The sequence below is a fragment of the Capra hircus genome, chromosome 24, assembly GCF_001704415.2.
Source record: "Capra hircus breed San Clemente chromosome 24, ASM170441v1, whole genome shotgun sequence".
In the NCBI taxonomy this organism is placed as follows: Eukaryota; Metazoa; Chordata; class Mammalia; order Artiodactyla; family Bovidae; genus Capra; species Capra hircus.
Genome location: NC_030831.1, coordinates 25,758,948 through 25,781,249, shown reverse-complemented (window position 1 = coordinate 25,781,249; position 22,302 = coordinate 25,758,948). Strand labels below are relative to the sequence as shown.

The following is a 22,302-nucleotide window of genomic DNA, read 5'->3' as shown; positions in this document are numbered from 1 at the left end:
AATAGAGGCACTGTTAACAGGAAGAAGGCCATGTGTCAAAGTGTTTCAAGGCATAAGAAACCAGCATGGAATAATCCAGACTGACTACCAAACATCATAAAACTATAGTAACCCACACTCAGGTAATTCTACATGCCTGCTAATCATCATTATTGTAAAATAGAATGTCTTATTGGCAAGCCAGGAAATCCTTGTCTAAAATTTCTATTCCAGGGACTACCCTGGTGGTCCAGTAGTAAAGACTCCACGCTTCCACTTCAAGGGGCTAGGGGTCGATCCCTGGTAGGGGAATTAAGAAGCCCAAATGCTGCAAAAAATAGTTTTTTTAAAAAAAAGAGATTTTTCTATTCCATCTTACAAGTGACTACATTTCAGAAAATAGGCAATTCTTTCCCATGCTTGCCCTTTGGTCTCAAGACAAAAGAACACTAAAAGCCAGTCCTGCTTCATTAAAATGATGTCATGTTCTCTAATTTAGTTCATTTGCTATTTGCCTCTGCACTGTGAGACATAAATTTCACTTATTTACCTAGTCTGTTTTCCAGGGGTTGGAAGGGAAGCTATACCTTAAAGGGAAAAACACTTCAAAAAATCAACACTTTACAATAGCTTGCAGGCATCTTACCCTAGGTTTATGAGGAAAGAGAGTTATGAACATGCCTCATTCTCAATGTGAGAAAACTAGGGAATGTATCTGCTGTAAAGTTGTGTCTCCACATCCTTTTCCACATGCAGCTTCGCTCCTTCAAAGCACAGAATGGATTCAAGTCAAGGAGCTCTGCAGTCTGCAGTGATCTGGCAAAGGCTTCCTAGGCTCTGAAGGACTCAAACACAACATCCCTCTGACCTCAACATCTTTGTTCCTGACTGCCACAATCTCCAGGTCCTTTAACAAATCAGAAGTCAACTGCACAGCTGATTCTGAGAGGGAGACTGTGTTGTCAGACGTTCTCACACGCAATTATAAACACAGTGCTAGAGCTAAGAAGTGGAGAAGGCGATGGCACCCCACTCCAGTACTCTTGCCTGGAAAACCCCATGGACAGAGGAGCCTGGTAGGCTATAGTCCATGGGGTCGCAAAGAGTCAGACACGACTGAGCAATTTCACTTTCACTTTTCATGCACTGGAGAAGGAAATGGCAACCCATTCCAGTGTTCTTGCCTGGAGGATCCCAGGGACGGGGGAGCCTGGTGGACTGCCGTCTATGGGGTTGCACATAGTCGGACACGACTGAAGCGACTTAGCAGCAGAGCTAAGAAGAGTGGGGTATAAATACAATTGGGAGAAATGTTCATACAAAAGCAAAAGTGGGAACCATGGTGATGAATTACCAGAGGAAAAATTATCTAGAAAGGAGATAAGAAGGTGGAGTTCAGACCATAAATAGAAGATATAAAACTAAAAGACCTCAAGATGAATTAATCTGAGCTGGAACACAGTGAAGAAGCCACTGGACAAAAGAAAAAGGGAATGGTCAACCATGACAAATGTCAACACAGAGGAGGAGAAGAAAGACAATAAGGAAAAAAAAGAAAAAAAACTTAAAAAATGAAAAGCTGATACCTAGCACTTACTCTACTGGGCCTCCTTAGAAGTCCTTTATATAAACTAATTGACAACCCTGTAAGGTAGGTACTAATATTCCTATTTCACAGATAAGGAAAATGGAGTTCCGTGATTTGCTCAAGGTCACACAGTAATTTACTATCACGTAGTGGAAGTAGGATTTACCCCCAGCAGACAGCGCCAGCAACCCAACTCTTCATCACCATCCCAGTCAGCCTTTTAAAATACTACTACAGGGACTTCCCTGGTGGTTCAGTACTAAGATTCTGCTCTCCCAATGCAGGGGTGCCTGGGTTCAATCCCTGGTCAAGGAACTAGTTCCTACACGCTGCAACAAAGATCCAAGATCCCAAATGCCACAACTAAGACCTGATGCAGCCAAATAAACATTTTTTAAAACAAATAAATCAAAGTGCTATTAGATCTTGGTCAACCTTCAAGAGAGCAGTTTCACCCAACTAATGGGGAAAAAAAGAAATTAGTAGAGAGTTGTGCGGATAAAGTGAAAGCAGTCCAGTGCTGGAACAGGTAAGAGAGAGCCAGGTCAAGGGATGTTTTCTTGGGCAGGAGGGACCGCAGCATGACCTGAGCAGAGCAAGGACAGAAGGAATTTAAAGTGAAGGCTCTAAGCAAGTAAGACGAAAGAGGGAGAAGAACGTCTCCTCTGGTGGGACGGCACGAGCAGAGGCTCTGGGAGGCACAGCTGCAGAGGACACTCAGAGATGAGCCATCCAACCTGAGGAGCGCTGGCAGCAATGGACAGTAAGCTGCAACGGTCCCAGGAGGTAAATGGTGTGAAGAAACAGAAAGGCGAGGAGAGGACTCGGGGGTCACTGTGAAGATGAGAAATAACATTAATGGGGACTTCCGTGGTGGGCCAGTGGCTAAGACTCCACGTTTCCAATGCAGGGGACCTGGGTTTGATCCCTGGTCAAGGAACTAGTTCCCACATGCCACAACCAAGAGTTCACATGCAACAGCTAAAATAAATAATTTTAAGTATTTCCCTATGACCAGTTAACTAGGTTATTCTCAACATTAAAAAAACAGTAGTAGTAACATTAATGAAGGTGAGAAAGTCCCAGATGTAGAAGGTTAGGAAGACTGTGGTCTGCAGAGAAGGGGGACGGGGTGAAACAGGAAGGCTCTGAATTGAGCATAACTGAGAAATCATCCCAGGTGTGGAATGTTGGAGGGCATGGGTTTCTAAAGAGAAGGGAAATGAATTAACATGAATTGAATACCTCCATTCATCAGGCACTGAGCTAAATGCTATGTATTACATTTCATTTAATTCTTCTGTAGCAGGTTGAACAGAGACCCCCCCCCCCCAAAAGATGTGTGTGCACATCCTAATTCCCAGACCTGCAAATGTTATCTTATTTGGAAAAGGAGTCTTTGTAGATGTAATTAAGTTAAGGATCTCGAGATGAGGAGATCATCCTGGATTATCTGGGTTGGCCCTAAATCCAATGAAAGTACACATACAAGAGCAAGGCAGAGTGAGACTGCTACACACACATACATGCAGAAGAAAGTAAAGTGAGGACGAAGGCAGATTAGAGGGACTGGCCACCAGCCTAAGAAGCCAAGGAATGCCAACAGGCACCCAAAGCTAGAGACAAGGGAGGGTCTCGCAGGGCCTTCAGAGGCTGCACAGCTCTGCCGACTCCTTGATTTTGAACTTCTGGCCAACGAAACTGTGAGGGAATGCCTTGCTGCTTTAAGCCACTCAGAATGCTGTAATTTGTATTGCAGCCCTAGGAAACAAATATACCATCTCAGGATACAGGCACAACTGTCCGCATTGTAAGACCAGAAAACTGACTTCCCTGGTGGTGAAGTGGTTAAGAATTCACCCTCCAATGCAGGGACATGGGTTCAATCCCTGGTCTGGGAAGACCCCACATGCCTCAGAGTAACTAAGCCCATGCACCATAACCACTGAGCCCACATGCCGCAACTCCGGAACTGCGCCACAAGCCACAATTGGCTCAGATGGTAAAGCATCTGCCTGCAATGCAGGAGACCCGGGTTCGATCCCTGGGTCGGGAAGATCCCTGGAGAAGGAAATGCCACTTCAATACTCTTGCCTGGAAAATTCCATGGATGGAGGGGCCTGGTGGGCTACAGTCCATGGGGTCACAAAGAGTTGGAGACAACTAAGCGACTTGTCTTTCACTGTCACCAGAATCAAAGAATTGGTGTGCTGCAATGAAAGATCTCACATGATACAAAGATCCCACATGCTGCAACTAAGGCCTACTGCAGGCAAATAAATAAATATTTTTAAAAAGAGATCAAAAAACAAACTCAGAAGTTACACAGGTAGAATTTTAAAACTCAAGATTCAAGGACTGCTCTAAACGACACTGAGGCAGCAATCTGGAAGAAGCAATGATTGGAAGTCCTACAGGAGAGAGAGAGACTAAGAAAAAGAAAACTCTTCAATGCAAAAAGTTATGAGGGAAGTGACAACAGAGGGGATTAACAGATTGCAACCAATGCAAGGAAGATATCAGTAGTAGTACTTCAAAGCCACAGGAGAGAAAATGGTTTCCCATATAATCTACAGAACAATGTAATGAAATAAACAACATGGAAAAAAGCAAACCACTTCATATTTTTGTTGTTGTTCAGTTGCTAAGTTGTGTCCAACTCTTGGTGACCCCATGGACTGCAGCCCACCACACTCCCCATCCTTCACTATCTCCCCGTGTTTGCTCAAATTCATGTCCTACCCTCTTCACCTTTTGCCTTCAATCTTTCCCCGCATCAAGGTTTCTTCTGGTGAGTCGACTCTTCATGTCAAGTAGCCAAGGCATTGGAACTTCAGCATCAGTCCTTCCAATGAATATTCAGGGTTGATTTCCCTTAGGATTGATTGGTTTGATCTCCTTGCTGTCTAAGAGACTCTCAAGAGTCTTCTTCAGCACCACAATTTGAAAGCATCAATTCTCTGGCGCTCAGCCTTTAGAGCCCAGCTGCATATATACATCCCTTGATAGTAACCACAAACACTTGAATCATGTATTCTATGAACTGCTAAGAACTCACAATAACCTTTTAAACATCTATTTCACATGCCTGTAAGTTTTCTTCTTTCCACATCTAGCCCCTTGTTCAATGAGTTCCCAGAAATTACTCATCTGAGTCTGTAAAAGCTAAATATATTATCTCCTAATAACAATGCCGTAACCTCCACATGACATATGAAAAAGAGTCCATACTTTGCCTAAAACCAAAGCATTGCTTAAGTTAAAAACAAAACATAACAGACTTCTAGGCTGTGCAAATGATTCCCTTTATGTCAAAGCACTTTTTAAACATACCATGGTGATAATAATTCAAAGTCAAGTATGGGCTCAAGAAAATCTGCAGAGCAAGTAATTACTAGCTTATAATATCCTCCTCCCCATCCTTCCAGTAAATCACAGACTGACTAATAAGTAGAATGAAAGAATTCTGTGCTCAGAATCCCATTTTATCAAGCAATCATGAATACACTGATCACATACAGTGCAGATCTATTTCAGATCTTAGCCAATAGCTCAAGCTTTGCTGATGTAGGCACCAAAAATTAACAAGAAATTCTTCCCGACAGGTGTTTTTTACCACTTCCACTCTGCAGTTTAACAGCCTTAAGTTATTTGAGGATAACTTTTCTAACAGTCTTATTAAAGATGTTCAAGGTAGAGACATGTGTTTATTCACAATAAATATGTGTTGAATAACCACCAACTGCCAAGCAGTGTCAGCAACTAAGGAGCCATGGGGCCCCTCTGTAAAAACCAAAATCCTAAGAAAGGGTAAACTGCCTAAAACATCGCAATTACTTCTACAACAACCAGATGACAAGCTCAGCCTGGTTTAAACTTAGCTGAAAATTCAAAAACCAGACTCTGAACACATGATCTAACACATGACAGCTTTCAGCACTGTCCTTTGTTAATTCATTGTTACTCACTTAACCATATGGCTTCTTTAAAGTGCGACAGGAGCCTAAAGACTCAAGAGTTATAAACCACATGGGAGAAAAGTAGAATCAGGAGGAAATGAGGGAACCAGGAGAGGAAAAATGCAGGCAATTACATTTTTAATCTAATCAGTAAGGAAACTTACCTAATGAAATTACAGACTAAAGGATGAAGCCGTAAATAAACACACCCAGGAAACACTGTAAATCTGCTGAAAATAAATGACTTCAGAATGGATTTAAGGTGAATGAAATGAACCACTACCCACTTGAGAATGCTATCATAATGAAGAGGACATAAAAGGGAGACCTATGTGAACTATATGCGTTATAATTATCCACAATTTCCCTGTGTTTTCACAATTAAAATAACGTTCATAATCTCAACTTACTTATTCATGAAAGGAGAATGACTCTAAAACAAGCAGGAGAGAAGGGGACACAGCATGGAAAATAAATTTCAATGATTTCTGAAGCCAGAGCATACTCTCAAATTAAAAAACAAGGCATCTTTTAATTCTCTACTGCTGGTCCTCTTGAGTGAAATGAAAATGAAGTCCGAGTTCTCTTCCTCCAAGTCAAGCTGGACATTGCACTATGATTAGAAGTCATAATATCTGAGCCATTAACTTAATTACCAAGAAGGCAATATATAAAACATGATTTCAGTAAAGAATTATTAACACTAGCAAGCCTCAAATACTTAAAAAGAGATAATATTTCAATCAAGGTGTGATGGTACAGTAACAAACTTCACAGAGGTGCTTAACTATGAACATGTTATAGAGAGATTTTTATAAGTCTTTTGTTTTGAGATTATTTCCACTGGCTAACATGTAGGGCCATCAGTTCAGTTCAGTCGCTCAGTCATGCCCGACTCTTTGCGACCCCATGGACTGCAGCATTCCTGGCCTCCCTGTCCATCACCAACTCCCAGAGTCTACTCAAACTCATGTCCATTGAGTTGGTGATACCATCCAACCATCTCATCCTCTGTCGTCCCCTTCTCCTCCCACCTTCAATCTTTCCCAGCATCAGGGTCTTTTCAAATGAATCAGCTCTTCACATCAGGTGGCCAAAGTATTGGAGTTGCAGTTTTAGTCTTTCCAATGAATATTCAGGACTGATTTCCTTTAGGATGGACTGGTTGGATCTCCTTACAGTCCAAAGGACTCTCAAGAGTCTTCTCTGACACCACAGTTCAAAACCATCAATTCTTGGTGCTCAGCTCTCTTTATAGTCCAACTCTCACATCCATACATGACCACTGGAAAAACCATAGCTTTGACTAGATGGACATTTGTTGGCAAAGAAACGTTTCTGCTTTTTAATATGCTGTCTAGGTTGGTCATAACTTTCCTTCCTAGGAGCAAGTGTCTTTTAATTTCATGGCTGCAGTCACCATCTGCAATGTGTTTGGAGCCCAAAAAATAAAGTCTCTCACTGTTTCCACTGTTTCCCCATTTGCCATGAAGTGATGGGACCAGATGTCATGATCTTAGTTTCCTGAATGTTGAGCTTTAAGTCAAGTTTTTCACTCTCCTCTTTCACTTTCATCAAGAGGCTCTTTAGTTCTTCTTCACTTTCTGCCATGAGGGTGGTATCATCTGCATATTTGAGGTTATTGATATTTCTCCTGGCAATCTTGATTCCAGCTTGTTCTTCATCCAGCCCATCATTTCTCATGATGTACTATTTATATTGATCCTATTAACTGAATTATAATGTATCTCTCTAATAATTAAAAACATTAAATAACAAATTCAGGATCAACCTATAGCTCAATCACATAGTGGGTTCATAAAGAAACACATGATCCTAGTTGCCTTGAGTTTTCTATACATTCTGCCCATTTTTATTCTGGAGGAAAGAAATTCTTCACCATGAAAACTCTTTTTCCAGTAACATACAATGCTATAAACAAATTACTCTGGTTTTTAACAGGTAAGATTAGCTAGATGAAGGATCAAATGAGATAACCAATTTCAAATGTAAGACTATTTCACACTAAAGGATTTCCCAACTGTTTGGGGTGTGTGCCAGAAATAAAGTTCCCAGGGTGAAGGACTAATTAAAAAAATCAATCAGGGACTTCCCAACACTCCATACTCCCAATATTGGAGGGGGAGGCAGGGTTCAATCCCTGATCCAGGAACTAGATCCCACATACCGTAACTAAGAGGGCACATGCCACAACTGAAGATTCTGCATGGTAGTTTCATTCCCAGCATGCAGGATCGTTTACTTGCCACATGTGAACTCTTAGTTAAAGTATGTGGGATCTAGTTCCTGGACCAGGAATCAAACTCAGGTGGGAGGGAGGGAGAGACACGTGTATACCTATGGCTGATTCATGGCAGAAACCAACACAATATTGTAAAGTAATTATCCTCCAATTAAAAATAAAATTTTTAATGCAAAAGAAAAAAAAGACCCTGCACACAACTAAGACCTAATGCAGCCAAATAAATAAATAAATATATTTTTTAAATCAATCAGGATCCCAATTAGATTCTCTAATGATAAGACCTCGGTTGCCTGAAATAAGACTTGAGCACCCTCACGTTTGAAAACTACTGCTTATAGTAATTCTCTAAACATCACTAACATTTGTAACAGGCCAAAAAATAGAAGTCTCCTTTCACAGTTTAACTTGTATAAATACACCCTCTTTTATACAGCTTCCTAATTTATGTGCAATTCATTCAGACAATGAAGAATCTATGTTTCATCCTCAAGGAGTATACAACATAAAGACTGGATTGAGAGCCAAAGACTTTTACTAACTTGACTATTTAATCATGAAAACCAAGATGTAAGCAAAAAGTCATATCCATTATCCCTCTGGAGGAAAAATAATTAATTACAATTTAGATTTAAAAGCACTAAGTTATGTTTTCTTAAACATTTTGCCATGCCACATAGCCAAAAATAAAACATTTCATAATTTCAATTTACTTATTCATGAAAGGAAAATGCCTCTAAAACCAGGAGAGAAGGGGACAGAGCATGGAAAATGAATTTCAAAGATTTCCACAGCCAGAGCATACTTTCAAACCAACAAACAAGGATAAACATTCTTTCTTGCCTACTTTAACTGAGGAGGGTTTTTGCTGTGGCTTAAACCAAACACCATCAAGTTCTGCTACAACCAAAAACAAGTATGCCCATGAAACACAACAAATCAAGTCGGCCCAATGTAGGATATACATGCTACAGAAAAATAAAACTGGAATGCTACCTGAAATTCTCCAATGGGTCTAAAACATGAGGAGAAAATACCTAATAATAACTGGAGTAAAACTCTTGATTTCCCAGTGGCATGTTAATGGGCTTGTACGTATTCTCAGAAAACTTACTTTTAACCTTCAACTGACCCAATCTTCAACTCTAACCACAATATTACCCACATATTATTCTGTGAAAAGGCAGAAACATATCTTTTATATACTCAATCACTGGGTCTTTTGGGAATTAAGAAAAAAAAATGATTCAGAAGAAAAAGGAGAAAGAAGAGGGAGAAAGAGCTGGGGGCAGGCTGCTGTGATGAAACCGGTCAAGAGCAGTTCAAGCAGTGGTGACAACACTCAGTTTGGTCTCAAGTGGCGAGGGAAATGGACCAGAGGGAGAAAACTGGAAATACACAAGGCCTGTGGGGCTCTCCATTGACCAGGAATGCCCAAGCAGGACCTAGGCAATCCAAGTTCTAGAACAATCTCTCAGAAATGGATACAGCAGGGGAAGGAAAGGGTGGGATGAATTGAAAGAGAAGCACTGAAACAAATACATTACCACATGTAAAACAGACAGGAGTGGAGAGCTGCTGTGTGACACAGGGAGCTCAGCCTGGTGCTCTGTGACAGTCAAGAGGGGTGGGACGGGGTGGGAGGCGGGACGGAGGTTCAGGAGGGAGGGGAACGTACGTACACGTACGGCTGATTCACACTGTTGTAGGGCAGAAACCAGCACAACATTGTAAAGCAATTATCTGCCAATTACAAAAGAGAATTTACTCATAAAACAGTAACATGGACCATGGTGTGAAGCACTGTCAGATTTCAATAAATTCATTTTCCCTTTTAAACTACCTGATTCCTCACAAGATCAAAGAATTGAGGTTCACTTCTGCTGGAACAATACAGCTGAATTAACATATAGGCTCAAGAACGGTGGCCAGAAAATAAAGTAAAAATAAAAGAATGGCAACCTGATGGAGGTAAGCAATTTCTGAGATGGACTGTGCACTGGCCCAAAATGACTCTTTTCTGACAAAGACAATATGGCCAAAGTGATGGGGTTGTAAATACCCAGTGGAGAGGCTCCGGGGCAAGGAACTGAGTGAGGTCTCTAGCCAACTACCTGCAAAGAACCAAGGTCCTCAGTGCAACAACCCTCAGGGGGCAGAATCCTACCAGAGTGCACACGGCTGAACTTGGAAGTGGATTCTTCCCCAGTGGAGCCTCCAATCACAGCTCTGACCTACACTCTGTAGCCAAGTAAGAGACCTTGAACCAGAGCCATCTAGCCAAATCATGTCCAGATTCCTGGCCACAGAAACTAGGAGATAACATGTTTGTTGTTTTAAGGCCCTAAATTTGGAGGTAACTCCCTGGTGGCTTAGTGGTAAAGAATCCGCCTGCCCATTCAGGAGACATGGGTTCAGTCCCTGGTTTGGGAAGATCTCCTGGAGAAGGAAATGGAAACTCACTCCAGTATTCTTTCCTGGAGAATCCCATGGACAGATGAGCCTCCACGGAGTCACAGAAGAGTCAGACACGACTTACAGTGACCAAACAGCAAACAGGCGACAAAATGACAGACCCTGGCATCCTCCCCTGGAGAAAGGCATGGCAACCCACTCCAATACTCTTGCCTGGAAAATCCCATGGACAGAGGAGCCTGGCGGGCTACAATCCATGGGGTTGCAAAGAGTCGGACACGACTGAAGCGACTTAGCATGCATGCTTCAGCTCTAGGAAAACAGGGACCACGTGGATCCTGTTCAATGCAGAACCAGACAAACATGTACGGAGGAGTAAATCGATGCTTTCAGACTGTGGTCCTGCAGAAGAGGCCAGAGAGTCCCTTGGACAGCAAGATCAGATCAGTCAATCCTAAAGGAAATCAACCCTGAATATTCACTGCAAGGACTGATGCTGAAGCTCCAATACTTCAGCCACCTGATGCAAAGAGCCAACTCACTGAAAAAAGACTCTGAGGCTGGGAAAGAGTGAAGGCAGAAGGCAATGACAGAGGTTGAGAGGACTGGGTGGTATCACCAACTTACTGGACATTATCTTGAGCAAACTCCGGGAGATACTGATAGACAGGAAAGTCTGGTGTGCTGCCGTCCATAGGGTCGCAAGGAGTCAGACACAACTGAGCGACTGAACAAGATCACGTCATAATTTGTTCCCTTCTTCAAATCTTTAAAGCATGTCCTCACTCCCTGAAAATCCACATAAGCTCAGGTCTTCCCATCTTCTAAGATCCCTTTGATCCCACGTTCCTGGAAATCAGCCACTTTCATCTGACTTTATTAATACTATCCAACCTCAGGCAGTCTTACTGGTGCCCTCTAACAGCACAAAAACAGGTCCCCTAGTGGCCGTCACAGAGTTCCTACTTACCAAATCCATGATTCTCCTTCAAGACTTCACCCTACCCCACTGCAATGCTTGTCTTGCTGATCATCATTTTCACTTGTCGATGGATCCATTTTTGCAAAGGCCTCTAACTCTCTTCACTTTCATGGTACCTCTCTCCCTTCATTTTCCTGTTTCTATTTCTTCACTCACCCTAGGCTGATGGATTTCATCCCTGGCTACCTTGTCTTCAGCCTCCACAAGCTCTCCTTGGGTGGCCACCTGAATTTTTCCACAGTGTTGATCACACTACCCACTTTGGGGGCCGGGGAGTGAAAAAGGTAACAGCCTCATGGGAAATCCTTCAAACTACACTTGTTTAGTCACTCAGTGGTGTCCGACTCTTTCAAGACCCCGTTGACTGCAGCCTGCCAGGCTCCTCTGTCCACCTAAGTTTCCAGGAAAGAAACTAGAGTGGTTGTCACTTCCTCCTCCAGATGACCTGCATCTCCTGCACTGCAGGCAGATTCTTTACTGCTGAGCCACCAGAGAAGCCCTCAAACTACACTTGAGCCTCCATCATAATCCCATCTGACACCTACTGTTCCATATTTACAAGTAACTAACTTAGTGAGTCACTTGCATGAGTTTTATTAACTCAGATGTGTAGGGGAAAACAGGTATCTATCATCCACCTATACGCTGATGACATCTCTCTCCTGTTAGACCTCTGTCGTGGGCTCTAAGCCCTTTCTTCCATCTGCCCACCTGCTGACAAGTTCTTCCTCGCTATCCTACAAGCATCCCAACTCAATTTCTCTAAAAGCAAAATGGCCCGCTCAAGGCACCTGCCTTTCTACGGCCCCTTCGCCCCACTAGAATACAAGTGTCTAGGCCACAATACAAGCATTGTCTTAAAGCATCTCCCTTTCCTTCAATTCCACTGTCCATATTCTTCAAGTCTGCCTTGATTAGGTTCAAGTCTTCTATCGCCTGAGCCACTGAAATAACTTCCCACCTGGTCCCTCTGTCCTGTATAAACTGTAGTCCAGGCTAGAAGAACTGCTCTAAAACAAAGGATTCCAGCATTCCGAGGTTCAGAATGTCTGATGTCTCCTGCTACTCACAGGACAAAAACATTAGCCAGGGAAGTCTGTCTGGTAAGAGAGGCCCACAAACAAGAAATGCCCAACATGTGGCCCAACCAAAAGAATCCTCAAAAGGAGTCACAGTGAGTGACCAGAGAACTTGGTGAGGAAAATAACTAAGAGGAACTTTGAAATACCAAGCAAAGTGTAACAGCTTCAAACCACAATCAGGCTCACCCCCAGGAGGGTGAAAGGCTGTGATGAGAAAGCTGCTGCTGCTGCTGCTGCTAAGTCGCTTCAGTCGTGTCCAACTCTGTGAGACCCCATAGACAGCAGCCCACCAGACTCCCCCGTCCCTGGGATTCTCCAGGCAAGAACACTGGAATGGGTTGCCATTTCCTTCTCCAATGCATGAAAGTAAGAAGCGAAAGTGAAGTTGCTCAGTCGTGTCCGACTCTTAGCAACCCCATGGACTGCAGCCCACCAGGCTCCTCCATCCACGAGATTTTCCAGGCAAGAGTACTGGAGTGGGGTGCCATTGCCTTCTCCGATGAGAAAGCTACAGGGCAACAAACAAGCTACTCTCTGAGCAAAGTGACAGAAACCAGCCAGAAATGTCAGGGAGGCTCTGAGCAAGGCTCTACTAAGCCATACCCTCCCACAACACACCCTCCATGCCCAGCCCATCCATCAACAACTCCACCTGTCCCAGCCAGGCATCCACCCACTTGAGAGCCAAAAAGTGAGGCACACAGCCCGGTAATTCCTCGAAGGCCCCACAGGAATTCACACCAAAGTGATCCAACCAGATTCTTCCTCTGCTCAAAGAAAGAAAGAGCCTATCAGCGAGTCAAGCAAAGGTCAGGATGGCTGGTGAGTCAAATGGACAGCAAAATCCCCACTCCCACGGCAGCTGAACAATCTTCCCCACGATACTGCCCCACTGAGTCAAGGCACATCAACGTCTTAATTACAGACCACTTTCATAAAGCTGTGCGAATCGAGGCCAGTCACTCTCAGCCAGGAAGTTTAGGGACCTAAAGAGCCAGAATACCAGGCTGGGCAGGGGAGACCCACGAGTCTTCGTGGTCTGGCCAATCCACCACCCCACACCTTAAGTGGTATCAGACGGAAATATTCCTACTTTCTGGAACCTACCTTTGTTCCTGCTGCTCCCTCCGACTAGAATCCCTCTGCTCAGTCCAGATAAATCCCATCTGTCACCTCCTCAGGAAATCCTTCACCAACCCGCACACTCCACTGCGTGCTTTCTGAGGACTGGCTGCAGCCCTGGCAGGGTACTCACCCCACCACATGAGGGAAGGTGGCCTGTCTTAGCCATCTGTCTTCCTCAGACAAAGTCTATCCCATCCAAGGTGCTCTATTCATGTTAGGTGAATGAATCTAAGTCTCTCCACCTACTCCTCTGATATGACAGCAGGAAAATGACAATGCTATGTTATATTGGAAACATTTCCATGCTAAATGGAATTCCAGTTTCAATTCAGCCAAGGCAAGACCTTTGAGGGAAACTTTGCTCATCATTTTGCAATCACAAAGGAAGAAGGGGCTTCCCAGGTGAAGAATCTGCTGTCAACGCAGCAACACGGGTTTGATCCCTGGATCAGGAAGATCTCCTGGAGAAGGAAATGACAACCCACTCCAGTACTCCTGCCTGGGAAATCCTATGGACAGAACAGCCTGGTGGGCTACAGTCCACAGAATCACAAAGGGTCGGACACGACTGAGCAAATGAGCACGCGTGCACTACTATATGGTACTAGAGAGGGAGGGAGGAACACGGGCAATGGAAACTAACAAGAGTCACTAAAATGACAGGACTGTCTGCAGGGAGGCAAACAAGAAAAATGAGTCTCTGGGCAGAAAAGTGAGGAAACTACAACTGATGGCTACTTAACAGGTTGATGTGGATACAGCTCATATGGATTTTTTTTTTTAACAAGAGAGATTTGAAACATTTCAGATCAATTAAAAAAACTCTCTTATACAACATGTATTTTAGTCATAAGAAAACTCTGCTCCAAGATGTTAACCCAGGCTAAAATATGAATTATTTCCAAAAGAGTCTATGGACATCTAATGTAAACTAGCCGTAAGAAACTACTTAGTTTAGGGTATGTCTCATTAATAAGATATCTGTGATGCAGAAGTAGGAAATCAAACTTATGGTTATCAAGAGGGAAGGGGGAGGGATAAATTGGGAGATTCCTTCAGGCTTTCCCGAACGAACTTTTTGGCCAACCCAGTATCAACTAGGTAACTAATAAGGATCTACTGTGAAGCATAGGGAACTCAACTGAATACTCTGTAATGACCTGTATGGGAAAAGAATCTAAGAAAGAGTGGATATGTGTGTATGTGGAACAGATGCACTTTGCTGTACAGCAGAAACTAACACAACATTGTAAGTCAACTATACTCTAATAAAAATTAATTAAAAACAAAAGAAATCGGTGATGAAATGGGAAGCACACGTAAGGCATTTCAGCAGCATACCAAAGGACCGTGGTTATCTTGAAAATCAAACCGTGTAATAGATCATTGCACTGTGAGCTGAACTAGCCACATTTTTCTCATGGAACATCATTTTTACTTAAAGGTACAACTGAAGAGTCTCCCTGATGGCTCAGTGGTAAAGAATCCACTTGTCAATGCAGGAGACATGGGTTTGATCCCTCGTTCAGTAAGATCCCACACGTCTTGGAGCAACTAAGCCCACGGGTCACAACTATTGAGGCTGTGTTCTAGAGCCCAGGAACCGCAACTACCGAAACCCACACACCCTAGAGCCCATGTTCCGAAACAAGAGAAGCCACCACGATGAGCAGCTCATGTACCACAGTGAAGAGTAGCTTCCAATCGCCTCAACTAGAGAAAAGCCCGAAGAGCAACGAAGATCCAACACAGCCAAAAATAGGCTAAAAAAATTTAACGTGACATTAGTGTTTTTTTTTTTTAAAGGTACAACTGCAAAACTTTGGTTATTTAATTTCTGTATCTGACCTACATTTTCCCAAAAAGTAAGCAAAATGCGCTTGACATTCTGTCAGAAAAACTGATAGTATGTGTTACCAATGACAAAATCAGAGCTTTCAAACAAAAATATGAATTTTGGAAAACTGCTTCTCAATAATTAAAAGATAAGCGGGCTTTTTTTTTTTTGCTGCTAAGTAATACTAGTTCGAGAAACAGATTCAGTTTAACAAATCCTTCAGTTTAACATTAAGTTTTGGTTTTCATTCTTCTTACTGGTTTCAATCAATCTTTTTAAGAATAAATTCAAAGACCCACAAGAATAATTTTAATCTAGTTGCCTAGAAGACAACTGCCAAAATTTTTATGACTTATCAGTGGCTGTTCTATGGTAAACATTAAGTATGCAAATAAGGAAAATGTCTAAGTATTTCACACCAACAGAACTTTAAGAATATATACACAATACATTAATACAATAACAAAAACTGGCTGATTATGAAGTGAAAAATGGAATTCTGAGTTCCTTTGGTTAGCTTTTTGAGTAACATAATTGTAATGTTACTCAAAATACCAGGAAAGTAACAAAACTGTTAGCTCAGTGCAAAAAAAAAACCTTTTTTCTCCAAAATCTCTCAAACTTGAAATATCAGATAACCTAACATCCCCCAATGATGTCCAATCTTTAAAGAGCTACAAGTAAAAAAACTGCTGTAGAATGAGTAGTTAATTGATAAGATTTCCAAAATGGCAGAGGATCTTAAGAAAAAGCCTGCTGAGTATTTTGGCTAACAACTCTGGAATCCACTGAGCTATCGCTGTCATTTCTGCTACAGGCTTCAGGAGGTGTCTGATTTAGCCTAAAGAAAAAAAAAATGCAATAAAAGAAAATACTATGTTAAAACATTCACATTTTTTCCAAACTTTTAACCTCAAACTTCTATTTTGGGTTATTAAGGTTTCAACAATTTATGCCTTCTCAAGTATCATTCTGAGCCTATACATCTTACTTGAACCTGAAAATTTAATCAAGAAATGTCACAGTGATTTTTAGGAAATTCAACAGTCCTGATGAGGTCTGGTGATGGTCTGTTTCTTATGAGAATGCCACACTGGTACCTTTTCAATCAAAGGTGCTGAGAAACTAGGATATTTAATAAAGAGGCTAATTCAAGCAGATTATACAAAAGTGTGTTCTGGATCAGAAACAAACAAACAAAAACAAAAAACTAAACAGTTACCATTTAAGCTATTTTGCATAATTGTTCTTTTAATTATTATTGTATTTCAGAATTCATCCTGACAGGTAGCAGAAGTTACCTACGCTTGAAAAACAACCCAAGCAGACTAAATAATGGAGCATTGTTTTTAATAGACAACTCATCGCCTAAAAATTCCTGAAGTGAGGCACAAATGTTCACTGACCCCATTCTAAAAAAGTGACCTGCAACACTACACTAGTACATTCTTGAGCTCAATCACATTCCTTACTGTGGGTTTCTCCATCGTATTTACAACCAGTTAACATAACTGCGGGTATCTGAATAAGCACTACGTCTAAGCTTAAAAACTTAATATTAAATGGATAAAAGTGTCAGGAATACTCAACAAACCGTCCAGGGGTATCTCAGGTCCATCAAAATGAGGTCCATCATACCGCACTTTGCTCTGTCCATTTAAAGCAGTCTTTTAAGTTAGTTAAACGTTCATTAACAAAACTCACGTGCCAAAACCATGCCCCAAAGCGGGTTATATGACACGTCTCATTTGAAATAAAATGCTTTCTGCCGGGCCCCGGTACATACCATACAGCTTCCCAATCCCATAAGTAACATGCTACACTTCCTTTACCGCTACCGTGGGAAGGGAGGGTGCCTCGGTGCTTACCGATGCCCGGAGCCACATAGATGAAGTAGAGGCAAGACGAGGACAGGGAGAAGAAGAAGATGAAGGCGAGGAGCGAGCGATTGGAGACCCGCATCATCCGCTTAAGCACAGACATCTTCCTCTTCCCGGCCGGCAGCTCGGGCTGCGCTCTCAGGCCGGACTTGGTGGCACCGTCCAGGCCCTAAACTTCCATGAATGTGCTAAAAAAACACCACCACCCCGAGACTGCAGCGGGGCCGCACGGGGAGGCTCTGGGGAAGCGGGAAGGAGGAGAGAGGAAGGAGCGGACGGAATGAATGAGAGGCTGGGAGGATGCGGGGCGGGGGAAGGGAGCGGACGCGGGGCCCGGGTCCGGGGACCAAAGGACCCGAGGAGGCCGTGGAAGGGCGAGGAGCGGCGTTCGACGCGCCCGGTGGCGGCGGGAGGAGGGGCTGCAGGTGGGGAGAGGCGCCGGCTGCGCGCCGCGGCGCCCCTGCGGAGAGGGCGGCCGACTGCAGCACGCGCGGCTCCCCCGCGGCTCCGGCTGTCTGCGCCCGCCGGGGTCCAGGTCGCGAAGCCCCCGCGCTCGGGGTCCGGGCCGCCCGCGCCAGGCAGGCCTGCGCCGCCTCCTCCTCCTCCTCGGGGCCGCGGAGTCTCGTGCCTGCGCTGGGCTAGCGTGGGCGCCGGGGCCGCAGCCGGCGCGCGCGAGGCGCGGGGGCCCGAAAGGGCCCTGGGGGCCGAGGAGCTGGGCGCTCGCCGGCGCACAGCCTCCTCCTCATGCCGCGCGGGGCCCCGGCGTTCCCCGGCGGCCGCGGGAGCCGAGCACAGGCGAGGGCGGCGTCCCGGCCAGCGGCGAGCGCGCTCCGGCTCTGGCTCCGGCTCCTGCCTCCGCCCGCTGTCCGCCCGGCCGCAAGGGCGGCAACCGCAGCAGCATTACCGCCGCCGGCCCGGGGTGAAGCGCCCCCGCCGGCGCCGCCCCCGCACGGCCCGCGGACACCAGGCGGAGAGCCGCGGGACGACTTGCGCGGCGGGCAGGGCCGAGGAGCCCAAAGACGGGGGGGAGCCGGAGCCGCGTCCGGGTCACTGAAGAGGCGAACTCCAGAGGGCGGGGGGAGCTGCGAAGGAAATCGGGCCCGGCGACGCGTCCGGAGACCCCCGGGGGCTCAGCGCGCTCGCTCGGAACTGCAGGCGGCGCTGCGGCGGCCTCGAGGAAACCTGGCGGCCCCCGCCCACCCTTCCCTTCCCCTCCCCTCGCCCGAAACACCGCGCCTCCTGATTGGCCCGCGCCGCCACCCCCGCTCCCCGCGCGAAGACCCGTGCCCCGACCGCGTCCTGCGTCACCGCGGCCCCCGCCCGCGCACGGGGTCCCCGGCGCTCGCCGCGCTCTCGGGGGCTGAGGGACCGCTCTTGAGCCTCGGATGCGTTCCACCCTGGGGATCGATAATGAACGATGCTGTGCTTGTATCTCAACGAGGAGGCTTCAGTGATGTGCGTTCCTCCCGAAATATACTCTCCGGAAACAAGGTGTTTTCTGATCCTGGATTAATGAAACCTCCCATCCCGCACTAACTATAGAGATATTACCGTCAGGATGTGATAACGATCTACGTATATCTCTCATAATAGAACTTGCCTTCTGCTCTGAAGGTGAGCCCTGGGTAGCCCTGCTTTAGCTGTATCCGTTCAGGCGGCACAGAAAAGACTTCTGTGCAACCGATGTGCCCTTAAATGCTGCCGTACCAGCCAGCTTCAATAGGCAAATTGCTTTACTGCACCTCCAAGGTCGTGGTCTATCCATTGTTCAAAAGCTACTTTTTTCCTACTAGCTCGTCCTTAGCTATATTACATTTTTCCAAAGTGTGTTTGTGGGTGTTTCTTTTGCAACTAGTCACGTAGGAGGTGGCTGGATGCCCCCTGCTGCCATTACTTGCTCAGTATTTCTAGATGCAGTGGTATTGAATTACCGCTTGATTGCCAGGAGATTTAGTATCTTCTTAGCAAGAGACCCATGCCTTCCATCGACTCTGATATAGCACTATGCTCTGTGGAGCCCGAAATACCTGAGTTTATAATTCTGCCAAGACCTTTTATTAACTGAAACTTATGCCAAGCCACTACCCTCTCCAAGCCTGTCTTCTCAGTCTTCAAATGGTGGGTGTGATACCAGCTTGCAGGTTATGGGATTAAACCTGATAACCGTGCAAAAAGCTAAACATGAGTTCTGGCACCTAAGGGGTTTCCTTACATCTCTTTAGAGGGTCGACTGGATAGAATCAGCAAATTCATCTTCATTTTGCTTTTTGGAGTACGTACAAGTTATTCAACTTCTCTGGCTAATTTGATATTTAGTGTGAAAGTACGTGACATTTTTGTAACAGTTTTGTAACATCTGAAATACAAAATGGAGCAATATATAAAATAGATAAAAATTTCTTGTAAAAAAAAAATAACCTATACAAGTGAGAAAGAAATCCATGAATAGTGAGAAAGCAAAATTGTCTTGTTTCCCTCTCTCACCCTGCTGACTTTTATCTGTCTTTATTTTCACCACGTCAACTATTGTTTACAGTGCTTAATACCACTAATACCACTGCTGGCTTGGCAATGGATAATTCTCAGGGAAGATTGGGTTTTTGAAAGGAAAGTTTACTATAAAACTGAATGAGCAGATTAACATCTTAGAAATTAATGATTAATCTTATTTTAAGAACTCTGAAGCCTCTGTATAGATGGGCTTGGCTGGCATAGACAACTGCTATTGCTATCTATCCGTGGTTCACTGCAGTACTTGTTAGAACTGATTAGTTCTTCCCTGGATTTGAGCAAGTACTAGAAAACCAGTTTAGTCAGTGTGCTCTTTAGCACCATTGGTCACCAGCCACACAGAGAGGTAACCATGCCTCTTGCCTAGCAGCCTGGGGTTGAATCTCAGTCATTCTGGTCAAGTGACCTCAAAGGTTACTTAAAACTCCCTGCGCTTCCACTTTCTCATAAGCTAAAGAAAATAACCATAGTACCTGTTAGGATCATTGTGAGGATTAAATTGAGTGAGTCAGTGCTTTAAAAAGCTTGGGAGAACCTGGTACCTAATAAGCACTATTTGAATATTTGTTTAAAAATTTTTTTTAATCTTTCCTTTAGATCACTCTGTGCCAACAGTAACAAGTTGTGCTGGTCTATTCCTGTTTAAAAACACCTACTGAGTCAGCCTTGAAGTCTCAGTCTCTAATAGTCTGAAGTATGCCTCAAGGTCTCAGCTTATTTATAAAGCAAAGAGCAACGAAATACTCAGGACCAAATCTTTTCAGCCCAGATTATCACCTGATCCTTTCTCAGGAGCCCGGTAACGCCCACAGCAGAAGGGTGATCTACTCATTTTATGATACCAAAGAGACCTTAAACTTAAGATAGTGAAACATAGTAGCAAGACCCAGTAAATGTCATGTTAGCTGTTTTGAGCTGAAGTGAAGTGAAAGTCGCTCAGTTGTGTCTGACTCTTTGCAACACCACGGACTATACAGTCCTTGGAATTCTCCAGGCTAGAATACTGGAGTGGGTAGCCGTTCCCTTCTCCAGGAGATCTTCCCAACCCAGGGATCGAACCCAGGTCTCCTGCATTGCAGGCGGCTTCTTTACCAGCTGAGCCACCAGGGAAGCCCAAGAATATTGGAGTGGATAGCCTATCCCTTCTGCAGCGGCTCTTCCCGACCCAGAAATCTCCTGTGTTGCAGGCAGATTCTTTACCAGCTGAGATACTGAGCTGAGGAGAGAACTACCTTAATTAAGTTATAACTAATGGTTTTCTATTTATATTAATCAAAAATATGTTACTGAGATTGTAATTACCATGAAAAAAAAGGAAAATGTACTTGTTTAATGAGATGGGTGACATTTCACTTGGTTTATGCTAAGATAAATAATATCCATTAAGTGTTTTGGCCTTGCTTATAACCTTGGTTAAGTAAAAATCAGTAAGTTTTTTTCCTTGTGAATTGGGGGGAAAGAAAATGAAAGAGCACATAGAATCTTACTTCTATGATTGCTTAGGGTTCAGACCTCCATATTACAATCACTGATTAAGTATAGTAATTTTACATGTTTAAGTACATGGTCTCAGCATCTAAGATTCATTTCAAGAAAATTGTTAGGTTGATAAATTGTGCTTAGACAGTTGAATTTTTTTACTTACATAATTGGAATGTAGATTGTATGAATTAGATATTGGCTTTATTTATAAAATGGAGTACATATTCCAAAATATTATTACAGAAACTTCCCTTAAATAAAGTCCATTTTCCCACTGATTTCCATTATAAATATAGTCAGAGTTCTGCTGAGAAAAAAATATTAGTCCCTATCTTTAAGTTATCTTACATTTGAGATCAAACATAATCCCCTTAAAGCCAAATTTTAAAAGTTGTATATATAATTTTATTATTGCATTATATTATACTTAAAGTTGAAAAAGAAAACCACCATAGTGGCAACAATCCCTAATTCAGCAGTTGACCCAAATTTCATACTCATCTTACATTGCCTTAATCTTTTCATCCTGAATCCAAGATCATTCTTCCACATCATAAGAATGCCGGGTAGCATTTTCAAGTATTCAGATTACTTTCCTATCATTTTCACAACATCCCTTTGGGGTAGGCATGGCAAATATTATTAGTATATCATTTGGGCGTGGGAAAACTAAAGCTCAGTGAGGTACAATATCTGGCCTTGGGTCACATGGTGATCTGTAGTAACAGAACTGAGGAGAGAGCCAGAATGTTAACAGCTTCATTCAGTGCCCTTTCCACAAACTACACTGGCTCCCATTTTCACACATATTTCTTTCCCTATCTGGGCAAATGTTTGACTTGCTGCATATTTTCAATTTTTCTAGAAATGAATATATGCAATCCATTTTTTTCAAACTTTCTCTACCAATTTTGTCTCAGACATCTGTTTCAGGAACTATATTCATTGGATTGGAACCCACTCTAGTATTCTTGCCAAGAGAATCCCATGGACAGAGCAGTCAGGGGCGCTACAGCCCATGGGCTCTCAAAGAGTCAGACACAACTGAGTGTCTGAGCATAACAGGGTGGTGCATAAAGTTAGGGCCCATTTGTTTAGTCCTTGGCTGTCATCAGTTGTTAAGTCAGAATGAGAAAAAGAATTGATCCTGTTGGCTCCATCCATTCTTCTCAGTTTCATGCTAGGTTTAGTCCACAGAT

The 22,302-nt window shown here is 43.8% G+C and overlaps 1 protein-coding gene across 2 annotated transcripts in view; it reads right to left on the bottom strand.

Annotated features, from left to right (window-relative positions):
- Positions 1-17,520, bottom strand: part of B4GALT6 (beta-1,4-galactosyltransferase 6) — a 67,746-nt gene extending 50,226 nt beyond the window's left edge. The window contains exon 1 of one of the 2 annotated variants that reach the window (XM_005697011.3): positions 17,099-17,520. In XM_005697011.3, the coding sequence (XP_005697068.1) occupies positions 17,099-17,213 (115 nt within the window). In that variant the 5' untranslated portion in view covers positions 17,214-17,520. The remainder of the gene's footprint in view (positions 1-17,098) is intronic. The other variant, XM_018039787.1, reaches the window with a different exon arrangement.